This window comes from Pogoniulus pusillus, chromosome 14 (genome assembly GCF_015220805.1).
Source record: "Pogoniulus pusillus isolate bPogPus1 chromosome 14, bPogPus1.pri, whole genome shotgun sequence".
NCBI lineage: Eukaryota > Metazoa > Chordata > Aves > Piciformes > Lybiidae > Pogoniulus > Pogoniulus pusillus.
The window spans coordinates 16,556,975-16,570,680 of record NC_087277.1 but is presented as its reverse complement, the minus strand read 5'-3'; the positions used below and the strand labels follow the sequence as shown (position 1 = coordinate 16,570,680).

The 13,706-nt window shown below is 39.0% G+C and overlaps 1 protein-coding gene across 11 annotated transcripts in view; it reads left to right on the top strand.

Annotated features, from left to right (window-relative positions):
- Nucleotides 1-13,706, top strand: part of TRAPPC9 (trafficking protein particle complex subunit 9) — a 443,292-nt gene that overhangs the window by 189,075 nt on the left and 240,511 nt on the right. For all 11 annotated transcript variants that reach the window (XM_064154350.1, XM_064154351.1, XM_064154352.1 and 8 more), the window contains one exon: nt 8,340-8,493. In XM_064154350.1, the coding sequence (XP_064010420.1) occupies nt 8,340-8,493 (154 nt within the window). The remainder of the gene's footprint in view (nt 1-8,339; nt 8,494-13,706) is intronic.

The following is a 13,706-nucleotide window of genomic DNA, read 5'->3' as shown; positions in this document are numbered from 1 at the left end:
AGACTTCAGCACTACAGTTTGACTTTTATCTCCTCTTCCCATTATTTAAAATAATTAAGTTGTAAATGTGAATGTTTTAATTTAATCGACCTTTCCAAGATTAACAGAAAAAATTATCTTTCGCTCTGCATAGTTCAGATATTAAAGCCATCCTTTTTCTTTATAAAGTCAATATGAGGCCAGGAGAGATCATTACTTAGGGGTTGCATGAGTAGTGCATTTTATTGTAGTGAATGAAGTACAGATTGCACTTCAGTGCAACAGTGAAATAATTAGAAGTGAACACAAGGTATATGTTACTTTGCATTGTTTTGCTTTCTCATTTTCATCTAGTGATACATGCTTATTAATTTCAGAAGAGATTTGATTCACAAGGTGACTCTTTGCCTAGAAATGTTTATATACTGGGATATTACTAATCTACTATTTCTTACATCAGCTGCGGAACTTGTTTCGAGAGTGGAATTGTGTGTACTTGAAATGCGATGTTATAAAAACTTTACTAAGATAGCATGGAGGTCTCTTCCAATCTGGTTGATTCTATGATCATGATAGAAAAACCAGGTGAAGATTTTTTAAAAGCAAGATTGTCTTTGTGCATTTATTTTTTTCCCTCCTGAATGTGAGAACAAGAGTATCAGCCTCACTTCTAGCTTTTCCTGACATTTAAAGTCATTGACTACACAGAGACTACTCATACACGTAACTGTTTTGCAGAAGTAGTAGTAATGTGGTCTGGCTCTGTGTCCCTGCTGTCTACTTTATATAAAGAAAGGAGGATGAACAGGAAGCATAATATTGAATAAAATCTCCAACTGCCTCCTTTCAGCTTCATTATGGAAACAGCTTGCAAACTTATCTGTGAATGATAGCATTTAAATAGCTAGTTAGCCATGAGGAAGAGGTTTGGGGCTCCAGTTATATTGTTCCTTCCTAAAGATAATTGAATAAGGACTATATCTAGATTTTATTCTTCCAGCTTCAGTAGCAGTATTTTATTTACTTAATGAAAGATGAAATCTTGTTACATTAACCAGATTGCTGCTTTTGTTTTAATACCATGTCTGGTTTTAACCCTTTTTTATTTGGAGAGTGTCACATATTCAATTTCACGTTATAGATTTGTCCTTTTGTAAGAGATGAGGACATCAAAAGAGCCGAGATGCATCGGTAGGGTATGCTTAGGACCTACCTGCAGTCCTGCCAGGAACAAGGACAGGAGTTTTTATCACCATAGGCGATACTCCCTTACTGAATTTTTCACCTATTCATTTTATCTGCTACTTGCCACTTTAGCCAAACTGTCACTGTTGCTTAATTTTAACTGTCACTGCTTTTGTGAAGAGGGATATGCAAGGCACTTGCTCAGGAGTAAGTGGTCATGATGCCTTCTACAGGAAGAGTTTTTTAAGGAGGAGTTTTCTAAAGACAAAGTCCTTTCCATCATGCATTTTGTTATTGGGTGCAGAGTACTATTTCCAGTAAAGTTGAGACTCATTTTATGAGAAGAGGTGAAATCAGCAGTATGACGTCTTTAATAATTCTGTGCTGTTACTTTAATAGGAGTTTAGATAACTGTTACTGAAATGTCTGCTGCACCATCAGAAGGTTTGTAATTTTTTTTCCTTACAAGTCATCCTGACAGGTGATGTGAGATGACACCATGCAGACATATGATCAGCATTGCCAATGAGCTGACCTTTTCCTCTTCATTCATTTAATTTGTATTTGAATAATTTGCATCCCTGTAACAGTGCTTGGTTGTCTGACTAGCTGTCACAATGGCTTGGGCTCATTTCATGACAAAACCCAGTAGTTTCAAAGCACAATGTTTTCATTATTCATGAAAACTGTTCTTACTTTATCCTGCCTCCTGCACAAGCAAGGGTAGCTGGAGGGAAAGAAAACCCATTTTGCGTTTCCAGGATTGGCTATTAAATATTTTTTACATAATGCAGTGTTTTTTATACAAATATCTAATGATTTATTTAAAACTCTCCTTGTAGGAAATTTGGATAGCTACCCATGAGGCAAAGAAGGTTGTAATGAAATTCTAGTCCTTTTTCCTCAAGCAAGCATGTGTTTGAACTTCTGTATTTTAAGATCTTTTACATTTCCCCTGATATGCAATTATTGTGATGGGCATGGTACCACGTATACAGTTACCCTGTATTAGGCCATTGCTGTCCTAATCCTTTGTGATAAACCAATGTCTATGTCCGTGTGAATTGTCCTTTGGTATAGATTCTATAAGTTCTTGTATATCACAACAAACAAGAACAAATTTGGGAAGAAAAGAACTGTAGAAAGCTAGAAACATGGGTATGGTAAAACACCCCAGCTTGCTGTGGGACACAAAGGCAAGTTGACTTACCATGCTTCGAGACCAGGGTCATTTTCAGTCAGCAGATTTTTGTGTTAAATGAAGATCTGTGAAGCTGGCCTGCAAAAGAAATGAAGGAGGGAGTTTTATGAAGACAACATAGCCTTGTTTTGGCTAACACTGATGAAGTAGGCTCAAAATAACATAAAGACCCAACATCAAAGCAGATTCTGAGGGCTGGGGTGCCTGAGCAAATACTTAATTGCTTAATTAACTGCAATTTTAATATTGGAATTTTACTCACTGTATTATTGAGCAAAATTAAGTACATGCTAGACTTAACATGATTATGTTATTCAAATTTTGTCTGAAAGCATGCTAAACATCACCCAGAAGGCAGGGACAACCTGCCTGCATAAAACCCATGAGAGGGACATCTCTCTGTACAGGCTCTAGCACCATGGAGCATGCATGCTGCTGGCACTGCTACCAGGGTCAGATAAGGAAGGTGAAGCATGTGCTAACAGTAACTGTAGACTAATGCAATAATGTACGTGGAGAAAGACTTTCAGAACTAAAATATATGTCAGTTTCATTATTTTGATGCACATCACGGTGAAAAAGTTGGGTGATTGTCGAGCAGTTGCTTTTCACTGCCTTCTCCTTTCAGGATACAGCATATCGGACTCCTGCACATCACTTAGAATTTGACTCTTTTTTTTTTTCTTTAAACGTTGTGATTGTAACCCAATGTCCAGCTTATCTGACTTGGGGAATTGTTTGTCCACTCATTAATACACTGCTGGTGAAATGCATCTTTTGAGATGGCAGAGGTCTTTGTATTAAAAGTGAAGAAGCCGTGCTTGTGCAAGGGTAAATTTTTAAGGATGAGTGACTGATTTAGGTTAGAGTATTTATTTTTTGTTTACATTTTTCTGTAAAGCCTTCCAGTTTTATCATGCTTTATTCTTGAGTGCATCTATAGCCTTGATTTTTTTTTTTACAGCTGTAGGCAGAAAGCAACAGATAATATTTGTAATACTGTTTTCTGTGACGTTTTTCACTCCGTGTTTCTCATTTACTCGGACCACTTTCTATCTGCCAAGTATCTAGTTAGTTGAGGGTAGTTTTGTGTTGTCTTCTGTGACACGAGGTCTCACAGTGCTAGATACATTATGCACAAGTAAAAACACAATTAAAACCTGGGAAAATGAGTAGACATTCTGTGTACTAGAGCTATATTTACTAAACTTTTAAATACTTTAGAGCTTAATAAAAGTTATTTCAAGTACTGTGAACTGTTAAGAATAATCTAGGCTGTATTTCTAAAGCTAATGTGGATTTATTTTAGAGTATTGTGCAACAAAATGCTTACATGCATACATAATTTAAAAGAAGATAAAAATAAAACAAAAAAAAAGACAATGATCCATTAGCAGAAGCATGCAATCTGAATGCCTTCAATTGCATACTAAATATTGTAGGCAGGAATGTATTTTGTGGCACAATAATCGGATGAAAGCTGGTTTACAGATCTGTTCAGAGATGGACTCTAAATCTGTTTTACTGTTTAGAAACTAAGATAATTTGTTGTCAGAATGTGACTGTAAATAACTAACCGTGGATGATCAGGTAGTGAGGTGGATTAGGAACGGGTTGAAAGAAAGAAGCCAGGAAGTTGTGGTCAATGGGATGGAGTCCACTTGTAGGCCTGTAACTAGTGAGGTTCCACAGGGGTCAGTACTGGGGCCAGTTCTGTTCAGTATATTATCAGTGACCTCTACGAGGACACAGAGTGCACTGTCAGCAAGTTTGCTGATGACTCCAAACCAGGTGGAATGACTGACACACCAGAAGGCTGTGCTGCCATTCAGCTGGATTTGGACAGGCTGGAGGGTTGGCCAAGAAGAAATTTAATGAAATTCAACAAGGGCAAGTATGGAGCCTTGCACTTGCCAAAAATCAACCCCAGGTATCATAGAATCAACCAGATTGGAAGAGACATCCAAGATCACCCAATCCAACCTATCACGTGGCCCTATGCAATCAACTAGACCATGGCACCAAGTGCTCCATGCAGTCTTTTCTTGAACACCTTCGGGAAAGCAACTCCACCACCTCCCTGGGCAGCCCATTCCAATGGCAAGTCACTCTCTCTGGGAAGAACTTCCTCCCAACACCCAGCTTATACCACCCCCAGCACAACTCGAGACTGTGTCCCCTTGTTCTGTTGCTGATTGCCTGGGAGGAGAGACTTACCCCCACCTGGCTACAACCTCACTTCAAGACTGACCTGTGGGAAGGCAGAGAAGGGGAAAAGGATCTGCAAGTCCTAGTTGATGGGAAGTTGACCGTGAGCCAGCAATGTGCTCTTGTGGCCAGGAGGGCCAATGCCATTTTGGGGTGTATTAGAGGGGGAATGGTTCTACTCTGCCCTGGTGAGACCTCATCTGGAGTACTGTGTCCAGTTCTGGGCCGCCCAGTTCAAGAGGGGCATAGAACCGCTTGAGAGATTCCAGCACAGAGCCACAAAGATGATTAAAGGAATGGAACATCTCTTTTATGAGGAGAGACTGAGGGAGCTGGGCTGTTTAACTTGGAGAAGAGGAGACTGAGAGGTGACCTCATCAATATTTATGAGTTGGTAAATGGTGAGTGCCATGAGGATGGAGCCAGGCTCTGCTGGGTGATGCCCAACAACAGGACAAGGGATAATGGGTGGAAGCTGAGGCATAGGAAGTTTCATTTAAACACAAGGAGGATTTTTTTCATTGTGACACTAGAAAAGGCTGCCTGGGGGGCTTGTGGAGTCTTCTTCTCTGGAGATATTCAAAACCTGCCTGAATGCATTCCTGTGTGGTGTGATCTGATATAGGTTATCCTGCTCTGGCAGGGGGATTAGACTGGATGAGCTTTCGAGGTCCCTTCCAGCCCCTGACATTCTGTGATTCTGTGAATATTTATGTGAGAATTTCAGCAGTGCTGTGTATGTAATAGAAATCAAGTACTGGGTTTGCATCTGCTTATTTGTCACAGAGTGATAAAATCATTTTGGAAACAAAAAAATGTTGTCATAATGTTCCAGTCGTCTCTTTGTCTCCCACACTTGTTGTCCATGCAAAATCCAAGAAACTCAACCTGTGTTTGCAGAATTGAATCACACTTTAGTGCCTCAGAATTGGTATTGTTAGTCACAGTTTCAGGCCTGACATCTTTTAAAATCCACTCTACAAACTGTACCTAGGTGTTGTTCACTACTTTATTTCTGCCTTTATTCCTGCTGTTACTGTCATGTACTTGTAGCTCATCTTAGCTTTTTTATATGCCAATCACTTGCTGGTCTTTACGTGCAAATGAGGAACTCTTGATGATCCCTTGCTGCAGGAAAAAAATAGCCAAAACAAAAAGACCCCTTGCAGAGAAATAGGTTGATTCCTGTGTCTTCTTTGATTTTTAAATGTGAGGAACAGTAAAGATGCAGTCTGCAGAAGAGGTAGTTTATAGAAACGGTCATTATGCCACCTTTGTTTCAGTGTTGTGTGTATACTTTTTAATGATGAAGGTAAGTCTGGAAACAGCTTCTCCTCAGATATAACATTTCTGCTCAGAGTGAAGCATGATGGACCTATTTGAACTCATCTTTCCACAGGAAACTTCATAAGCTTATTTCTTGCTTTTGTAATTAGCATGTATTTTCCCCCAGTTTTTTTTAGGGTCTAGATTCTCTTAAATTAGAACTAATTACAGAAAATCTTTTCTGGTTTGGGAAGCCTTCAAAGCCTTTTCTTGCTGACTTTTGTTACTAGCATTTCCCTGTTGGCATTATTTATAAAATATGTTTCCCTCTTTATATGTAGAACTAGATACAGGAATAATAGTGATCCTGTGGTTTCGTCAAATGCCCTTCTCGTATCCTGTCTTAGACTGTGGTTGCATTTCACAGAATCAACTAGGTTGGAAAAGACCTTTGAGATCATTAAATCCAACCTATCACCCAACACCATCTAATCAACTAAACCATGGCACCAAGTTCCACATCCAGTCTTTTTTTTAAACACTTCCAGGGCCAATGACTTCACCATTTCCCTGGGCAGCTTGTTCCAATGGTCAATCATTCTTTCTGCAAAGAACTTCTTCTTAACATCCAGCCTAAACCTTCCCTGGTGCAGCTTGAAACTGTGTCCCCTCGGTCTATGACTGGTTGTCTGGGAGAAGAGACCGACCCCTGCCTAGCTACAACCTCCTTTCAGGTAGTTGTAGACAGTGATAAGGTCCCCCTGAGCCTCCTCAACAGCCCCAGTTCCCTCAGCCACTCCTCACAGGGCTGTGCTCCAGCCCCCTCACCAGCTTTGTTGCCCTTCTCTGGACACGTTCAAGCACCTCAATATCTTTCTTAAATTGAGCATCCCAGAGCTGAACACCATGAATAGTTTTCAAAGCTGTTGTTGCTTGATCTCTTCTGTTTTCCTTAAGAGCAAAGTCATCTCAAGAGCAATATATTTTAATTCTTCTCTAATTATTTTTCTATTTCAGACTATTCAGGAAATTAAGGCTGTTTTGGCAGCGCAGTATATTAAATCTGTTATAACCACATTTCATGTCTTGTGAGCTGGTCTAAATTCCCTTTTATATTAGATTAGTGATTCTAGTTTAATGTATAAGTATTTAGCATGCATTATAGCATAATATATTTAATTTAATTTGCTTTTATGCCTTACTGTACATTTAATAAAGCAATTAGTTAACCATTTGGTACCAATGAGTTCTACTGTGATACCAAAATTAATGCTGCCTGTAATGCATGAAGATACATTAAGCAAGTATTTTCTAAAGTATTTAAGGAAGTACTTTCTCAAAGAAAATGACAAGGACTACATTTAGGCCCTAGTACTGTAATATTTGTCTTTCCTTCCTGAGATTGTAAGGAAATTTTAAGGAACAGCTCAGGAAGTTGGCTGGTAAAACCAATGATGTGTACTTGACTTTCCCAATGTGTTATTGTTAAGTTTAGAAGACATTTTTGTATGCAATATTTTGCATGTAATATTTTGCTTTACTTGTATATTGATTTGGATTAATAAGCTACTTTGAGTAGTTTGTTCATCAGCATTTGGCTCAGTCTTGTTGCCCCCCGGCCCCGACTTTTATTTTTTTGCAAGTCTTAAGCATACCAGGAGATTCTACACAACAAGACTGAAGACAGATGAACCTCTACAGTGAAGTCAACAAGTTGCAACTGCAGGATAGATGTTTTATATACCATTCAGAAAGGCATTAAGATGCTGACTGATGATCTGCAAAAATATCTTACCATCTTCCATAGGCTTGGACTTCTGTTTTCAGCAGCATGAATCATATGGCTTACGTATCACTAGTACATAAATATATACTGTTAATATATATACCTGTGTGAGGAGAGGCTGAGGGAGCTGGGGTTGTTTAGCCTGGAGAAGAGGAGGCTCAGGGGTGACCTCATTGCTGTCTACAACTACCTGAAGAGAGGCTGTAGCCAGGTGGGGGGTGGCCTCTTCTCCCAGGCAACCAGCAACAGAACAAGGTGACACAGTCTCAAGTTGTGCCAGGGGAAGTCTAGTCTGGATGTTAGGAGGAAGTTCTTCCCAGAGAGAGTGATTGGCATTGGAATGGGCTGCCCAGGGAGGTGGTGGAGTCACCGTCCCTGGAGGTGTTCAAGAAAAGACTGAATGAGGCACTTAGTGCCATGGTCTAGTTGACTGGATAGGGCTGGATGCTAGGTTTGACTGGATGATCTTGGAGGTCTCTTCCAACCTGGTTGATTCTATGATTCTATACCTATATACCTATATATATGTCTCCATATATACATATTGTTAGTATATATATAATGAGTAGATACCAGGTGCTACTGAGACAAATGTCCTAATACTGTAGTGATTGGTTTCAGAGTGGTCTGCATTTTTTGCAGAAGTAATGCCTGTAAAATTGTGAGAATATAATTCCTACCTTTTTTCCCCCCTTTCTTTTCTTTCTGTTACAGTATGGCTATACAAGTGGACAAGTTCAATTTTGAGAGCTTCCCAGAATCCCCTGTAGATGGGACACAGTTTGCTAATGTGAAGCAGTTGGAAGAAGAAAGGCAACAAGCAAGAGGTCTGGAGATTAACAGCAAGCTGAATATTTGCTGGAAAATTATATCCTTTCATAAATAACAGCTTAAAAAGATATATAAATAGATGCCCTGTGACACATTTTATTTCATAATTCTACTCACTTTATGGAAGTGTTACTGAAAAGAAAATTAATTAGAACTATGAAACTTACCATAATTATAGACTGTTTAAGGTTAATTGTTCTGTATATTATTTAAATAGTGCCTGTGCCTTACTGTAATGGCTTTTTCTGAGTCATTGAGCCTGCCACAAGCCCTGTATGCTTTTCACAACTTGTAGGGAACTGAGGAAGTATAGTTAGTAGTAGCAGTAGTAGCAGCATTAATATGATTATGGATTTTGAGAGTTTTAATATTTTTATTACATTTGAGTAAATCAGAATATATTAGAATAATTTCATTTCCAATAATTTTAACCAGTTTAGTAATATATCTGATCTTGCCTGGTTGTTTTAAGGCTTAGAAAGGAGTTGTGTGATAGCTTAGTCATTCTAAATGTAAAATCCTCATCATTATTGTTAATGCAGTAAAATATGGTTTAGGTTTATCAATAAGGAATTACATTCAGTGCTTGGCTTGTCAAAAATACTGTTTTTCATTATTTTCAACAGCCCCCCAGGCATCTTCCACAAGATCTATATTTTTCACTCAAATCATCTTCAGATTCATATGATAGTGGGTGGCAGGGAAGAGTGGCAATCAAATCATAATATATCTTTAGACTTGTCTTTTTATACTTTTAATTGTACTTTTATCTAGTGATCTGAAATAATTTTTCATTAGTAGCTATTAAATTAGCTGCACAAGATTAGTCAAAGCAAGACATGAGACATAAATGAGATTCCCAGTGCTTGGTTCTGTCCAGGCTCCCAAAAGAACACTTCAGAAATGTTTTCATGTATGGGAAAATGTCAATATTTAACCAGAAGTCACTCAGAAAATTTCTGTTATGGAAAAATGTGAATATACTTTGATAGCATAGTTGAATTCATGTGCTGGACTGGAATGCATAGTTGTTAATAATTTTGTCAGGGTGTAAAAATACATCCTCATTCATTTCTGTTGCTGAGCAACACTGTTTACATCCATTTTGTGTTCAGTATTTAGACTCACTGTTGATACCAGAACTCTAATGGCTGACATGTAAGTCACTACCTTAGAAAACCAGTAGAGTAGTGCATGAATTGTGGCTGTAAAATTCGGGTTAAGCATTAGTTCCTATGTTTTTAAGAATAGTTATAAATCTGCTCTTTGTTCCTAGAATTAAAACTGTTCTCATGAAAAACAGCAAACTGCATGCATGCTTAAAAAGTCTTGAAGAAAAGTGCACATTCTTTTCCAGATTTCATGTCACAGCCAGAGTCAGTCTTTGTAGCAACATTTAGATGTGAACCATTAGAAAACACATTTCTCCTTTCTGCCGAAACTTAATTTCTGAGGCATTTGTCCTACTGCCAGAACAATCTGACACTGGTCAGCAGAGTTGATTTCAGACATACTGACAAACAGAGAATTGGATGGACAGCTTAGCAGCATAAGCCTTGGTGTCCTTCAGAAGCCAGCCTAAATGCAGCCAACAGATAAAAAGTATTTGCAAAAGCAAAAAAGAATGCATTTGTTTGTATTTCTTATTAGAGAAGACTTTTTTTTTGCACAAGTCTTTTGAATGGTAAGACCAAATGATCTTTTTGGTGCCTACCATCTGTGAACTGCTTTGAACTCTACAGCTAAGCTTTCTCTGCTAAGTACATGCAGTAGAAGAGGAATGTTTGCGGGAACACAGTTCAGACAATTTTAACTGATCTTATATTGTTTCCAAGGGAAGAGCTGTGTAATTTAGCTTGCAGTTCCTGAAATCTTTACTGTGTTGGTTGATACCATGTTCATGTACTGTGAATCCATCATGTAAACAAAAATTTTGGATTCTATGTGGATTCCATTGACGGCAGTGAAAGGTTAGTGAAATGGAACTCCTGTGAGGGCCAAGATCAGCTCTCAAAGTTGTAGCTTTGTCTTGAGGAGAACCAGAAGTATTTTCCAGTATGGAAAATCCATTTTCCACGGCTTTATTCACTAAAATGCGCAAGATTTCAAGTGATGAGATTTTTAATGCTTCATTTAGAAGGTATTGTAAAATCTGATGTATTTACATACTTTTGGAGGTCCAAGGGCAAGAGGTAAAGACCACAGAGCATATTATTCAAGTCAACCTAGAATTAAAATTGTTAGGAAGATAGACTTTCTTATAAGCAAGCTTAATGCCATGCCAGTTCTGTTCAGAAAAAATAAGGAATAATGTAATGTAGCATGTCTTTGAGATTGTAGGTGTATTGAGATCATTTCAGTTAGTAACATGCTGTCTTGCTTTTCAGCATCTCTTAGATGGAATCTGATATCAGCTTCACAGCTGGGTTTTATTTTTGCACAGAGTTCGAACAGATGTAGCACATGTGGCATTTTGGAGGCAAATATTCTCAAACTGTGTTTCCCTTTGTATTTTCTGAATTTTCTTTGAGGACCCTCTACTCATTCTAACTCATGGAACAAGGCATTGGCACTAAGTGTCCTTTAAAGTAGCTAAAGTTCTGACCCTGTTGCTGAGTTCTGTAAAATACCAGTAGAAAGATCATCTTTTTACTGCTACTTCGTACCTGACTTCTTCAAAATCTTAAGAAAATTTATGTTTCCCATTTAGAAGATGAAGGGCAAGTCAAACTTCTCTTCATAATCTTTATGCACTCTGTGTTAGACCCACTATAGATTATTACTCTTCAAAGTATTGTTACTCTTCAGAGCACTCCACTGATTTGTGCCATCTTCACTGACTTAAAAAATTCAAATATTTTCAGAATTTTTGTTACAAAGGACAAGTCAGCAGGGAAGAAGGCCAGCCTGGTTGAAGAGAGTGCTCTGCTTGCAATACAGGGAGAAAAAGAGCTTATGGTTGTCAGAGTAAAGGGCAGGCTGCTTGAGAGGAATACAGAGTTGTTGTGAAGCTGTTCAGGGAGGAAAATGGAAGGGCCAAAGCCAAAATGGCAGTTAATTTGACTTCAGCTGTTAAAAGGAACAGGAAATGCTCCTAGAAATATATGAGCAACAAAAGAGTGGCTAAGTAGAATCTCTGTCCTTTGTTGCATGCAGGGGGAGAACATAGTAGTAAAGGCTGAGGCAATAGCTTCTTTGCCTCTGTCTTTACTAGTCAGACCACCTGTTCACTGGATACCCATCTCTACCTTGTAAGATGAGAGATAAGGATGAGGAGCAGAAAGAAGCCCCCATAATCCAAGATGAGATGGATAGTGACCTGATGCACCACGTAGATATACACAAGTCTGTGAGGCCATACAGCATACACCCAAAGGGACTGAGGGAGTTAACAGAAGTGTTCACCAAGCCACTTCCATCATTTACTGCTGTTCTGGTTAAGTGGGGAGGTCTCATCTGACTGGAGATGGGTCAATGTGACACCCATCTACAAGAAGGGCTGGAAGGAGGACCCAAGGATGTGCAAATCTGTCAGTCTGACTTCAGTGTCTAGGGGAAGGTCATGGAGCAGGTCATCTTGACTGCCATTATGCAGCATGTGTAGATCAGGCTCAGTCAGTAGGGGTTCATGAAGGGTAGGTCCTGATTGATGAGCCTGATCTCCTTCTATATGAAGGTGACCAGCTTAGTGGGATGAGGGAAAGGCTGTGGATGTTGTTTACCTGGACTATAGTAAAGTGTTTGACACCACTTCCCACAGCATCATCCTGGAGAAACTGACTGCTTATGTCTTGGACAGGTGGACACTTTGCTAGGTTAGAACTGTATGGATGACTAGGCCCAAATAGTAGTGGTGAAAGGAGTTAAATCCAGTTAGTAGTTGGCAAATAATGGTGCTCCCCAGGGCTCAGTTTTGGGGCCAGTCTTGTTTAATATCTTTATCAATGCTCTGCATGAGGGTATTCAGTGCACACTCAGTAAGTTTGCAGATGACACCAAACTGGGTTGGAGTGTTCATCTGCTTGAAGGTAGAAAGGATCTGCATAATTACCTGGTCAGGCTGGATTGATGTGCCAAGGTCAGTTGCATGAGGTGTAACAAGGCCAAATACCGGATCCTGCATTGCACAGGAGCCTGCCCTCAGAACAGAGAGGTCCAGAAGAGCTGATGGACTTCCAGGGTCAATCTTCTCAAAGCAAAGAGGTTGCAGCAGTCAACAATATACATCTCATTCTTCAAGCAAGGCATATCACAAGGTGACTGTAGCAAGCAGCAGATTACAGTTAGATACTAGGAAAATTCCTTTCCACAACGAGCGTGCTCAAGTAGTGGAACAGGCTGTCCAAAAATGCTGTAAAATTGCCTCTAAAGATACTGAGGAATTCTGGACAAAGTCTTGAACAGCCTGATGCAGTTTCAATATTTTCCATGTTTTGAGCACAGGATTGGTGCTCCAAAATTGCCTTTCAATGTAAATTACTCTGTGATTTGTGCAGCCACACAGTAGGGTTGGTCAGAGAATGACTGTCGAGAACTAAACTCATTTTCCTCCCACTGTCTCCTGCTCTCCCAGGTTTGATTGCAGCTGGAAAAAAAAATCTAATGTACTGTGAAAGAATTGCTATTCCAGTGAAATGAGACTGTAACATTTTGGAGTCATTTTCTTGAAAATATTTGAAACCCAGCCCTAACAGCTTTTAAAATATGAGACTTCCAGTCTCACCTTAAGTAGTATGTTCCATTTTTAGCTTGTCTAATACTTAGACATTTTTTTCTTCAGCATGAATTTCTGTGGTTTATATGAAGCCTGTTCCATTTGCAGTGTGTTCTTGAATTTTTGAAGTTGAATTCTGTGTGCCACTTCCACAGATTTTTCTTTTCTATATTTAATTGCCAACCTTTTTTCAAAGCACATTTTCTTTCAGTCATACTATTGATGTTCTGCAGCGTTGCTATATTTTTCTAAGTTTGTGGGATCCTGAGTTCAAAGCAAGGTTGAGGTTTGTCATGCATAAAAGCTGTACCTGCTGTATTTCAGATACGGTGCTTACTTGAGAACTTTTAAAAGTGTCCCATGTCTGACTTTTTTTTTTGCATGTGTTCCAGCAAAAGTGGCTGAATAATTTTTGTGGACTTCCATTTATAAATTTGATGGTTCCTTCCAGAATGATACTTGGAACTTCACCTTATTAAATTCCATGTCAAGCCATCTTCCCAAGTTCCATCTATTTATTAGGTTTGTGAACACTG